The sequence below is a fragment of the Arachis hypogaea genome, chromosome 10 (assembly GCF_003086295.3).
Source record: "Arachis hypogaea cultivar Tifrunner chromosome 10, arahy.Tifrunner.gnm2.J5K5, whole genome shotgun sequence".
Lineage (NCBI taxonomy): Eukaryota > Viridiplantae > Streptophyta > Magnoliopsida > Fabales > Fabaceae > Arachis > Arachis hypogaea.
The window spans coordinates 102,957,283-102,959,861 of NC_092045.1; the positions used below are offsets into that span (position 1 = coordinate 102,957,283).

Here is a 2,579-nt window from a genome sequence, read left to right on the forward strand (position 1 = left end):
ATTAAAAAAAAGATACATTTTCAAATATCAATCTGAATTGACTCTTAGCATGATGTATGTTAGTTTGAAATTATTTAAAATTAATTTAGTATATTATGAGCATGAATTTCATAACAATAATAATTTTGATAAAAAAAAAAGTAATTAGACGAATGATTGAAAAAATTTGATAATTATATTATTAATAAATTAAAGAGAAAGAACAAAAATATTTTAAGATGTAATCTCTAATGCGATACAATGAGTTCTATTCATAATTCACACGGTAGTGAAACACAATTTTTTGATAATTTTTTTAGATGTTATCTTAATTAGTTTTAGATACTAATCTAAATATTTTTAGTACATAATTTATTTATTTAGTTTTTAAATTTTTCTATTATAATATCTAAATATTTAGTTTTTATCAATCAAAATCATGATAAATCTAAAAAAAATTATAAATGTGTAGCATAATTAATAAGTGATAATAGTAAGTACATGGTAGAAAAATTGTAAAACAACAATTTTAACTCTATCTTTCTTCTTCATCACCACATTAAATCAGTATCAAGTTCTTCCATCCATCACCACTATTCACTAAAGCAAAAGATCATAAACCAATTAATTCTGTTTCTTTAGAGAAACGAAACACAAATCAAAAGAAAAAAAAAAAAACAATTTATTTATCTTTGTTTTCCAATTAAAAGAAACATAGAAAGAAAGCAAGATTCAGAAACAGGAAAAGAAAGTGAGATTGGAAAAGGGAGAAAAACAGAGATCAAGAGGAGCAGGTGCTGGAGACCAAGATCTGCATTCTTTGTTCTTCCTTTAATTTGATATTCAGATTTCAGTAATTGGAAGAACAAGGTAGTGACCAGATTAAAGATTAAAAAAAATGCATTCCTTAGACTAAAGATATAGACTCTTATAGTTAATCTTCCAAGCCCTTCTTCCATGTTTCTTGCCATTGGATGATTTCCTGTTCTTGGTTTCTTGACAGTATCTTCTAAACTCCTTGAAACTATTAACATTCCTTGACCTATGCCATCTTTGAAGTATTGCAATTTCACATATGCCATCTACTTCCTCTTTCCATTCTAATTTTAATTCATCTTCAGATACAAGTATTAAATCTTCAATTTCATCAATAAGAATCCCTCTTTCATCCCAAGGTTCACCAAATTGCATATCGTAATAATAGTCCATTAGGCAAGTATGTGAACCTCTATCATACATTTTCCAGTAGTCCTCCATGGATGCATGCAAATATCTTAAATCCACAATTTTGTCAGCATATTCTTGCCCCAACCAGCTCCCATCCAAATCAACATTGGAACACCATCCTAAATCTATATATTCAAGATTAGGACAACCACTAAAAATTGCACTCAAGCCATTATTATCCAAATTGTTCCTGCATAGTTTTAGATACCTTAAGTTTGGCATATTTTGTGCAATAGCATATGCGTCTTGGTTACCTTTAGAACCACTCATGTTAAATTTCAATGATTTTAGACGACGACAACGTTGGCCTATGACTTTTAAAGTAACACTAGTTTTATATATATCGCACAGAGTGATATCAAGTTCTTCTAACAAAGGAAATCCTTTAGCCATCTTAATCAATATTTCTGTATTATCGCAGTTGACAAGTTGTAGCCGTCGTAGTTGTTGCAGACTACATCCCCTGCAACGACGAATCAATAAAATTTAGGGCGATACCCATAAGAAAAATGTTGGAGGAACAGATAAAATTCAAAAAGAAGAATTAAATTTTCAGCTTAGGAAGCAGAAATGTACGTACATATCAACAAGGAAAATATATTGGAGACTTAAATCGACCACCTGGCCGCAGCTGCGGCGAATTGCACGGCGAAAACTGTCGTCGAATATGCGCATCATAACCAACTTCCGTTTGAAGGGGCCGCCGCGCCCTAAGTAGCTGCCGATATGTATAGTCCGCCACGTGTACGGATCGTTGCAAACCCTACGCCAAAGAGTGCACACTTCTTCGACGCCATTGGCGAAGATGTCAAACGCACCTACCTTCGACATGATTTCCACTGTCAATTCGTAGGGAAGATCCAACCAATTTCTCCCTGGTTTGGGAAACCGGTATATTGGATTTGTAGCGCAACGCATTCTTAGAGAGAGAGAGAGAGAGAGAGAGAGAGAGAGATCTCAAAGAATTGATGAAGTGAAAATTGGGATTAGGTTTCACTTTCCGTGTGAAAATGAGGGAGAATGACACTGTATATAACTACAGCAATTGCTTGCTACTCAAGCAAGATCTTATATAACATATATCATTGAATATTTTGTTTATTTTGCATATCTCATAATAAATATATGGTGAGTTTTGTGGTGGCATTGTTTAAGGTGGTTAAGAATATCATGTGTTTCACTCACAAATAATCTTATAACAAGTGACACCTATGATCATTAATGTATTGTTAATGTTTGTTGATTGAAAAGTATATATTAATAGTGTGGTAAATGACAAACTTTAAATGTAATGGCAAATATAGAAATTTGCTTTCAGAAAGAAATTATTGTATCATAAGTCATTGGAGTGAATTGAAAAAAGGTGGATACTG

General features: G+C 32.0%; 1 protein-coding gene across 1 annotated transcript; it reads right to left on the bottom strand.

Annotated features, from left to right (window-relative positions):
* Positions 1-640: 640 nt before the first annotated feature.
* Positions 641-2,249, bottom strand: LOC112716196 (putative F-box/LRR-repeat protein 9). Its single transcript, XM_025768060.2, has 2 exons — positions 1,787-2,249; positions 641-1,669 (listed from the first exon to the last, which is right to left on the bottom strand). Exons 1-2 carry the CDS (start codon positions 2,122-2,124, stop codon positions 892-894), a joined length of 1,116 nt encoding a protein of 371 aa, XP_025623845.1. The 5' UTR covers positions 2,125-2,249; the 3' UTR covers positions 641-891.
* Between the last annotated feature and the right edge of the window lie 330 nt (positions 2,250-2,579).

What these genes read in the sequence shown, in the direction of transcription:
- LOC112716196 (XM_025768060.2), bottom strand. Translation starts at nt 2,124, where the DNA reads ATGCGTTGCGCTACAAATCCAATATACCGGTTTCCCAAACCAGGGAGA. An exon ending in TATATTTTCCTTGTTGATAT is followed by an intron (nt 1,670 to 1,786) that starts GTACGTACATTT and finishes TCGTCGTTGCAG; the next exon opens with GGGATGTAGTCTGCAACAAC.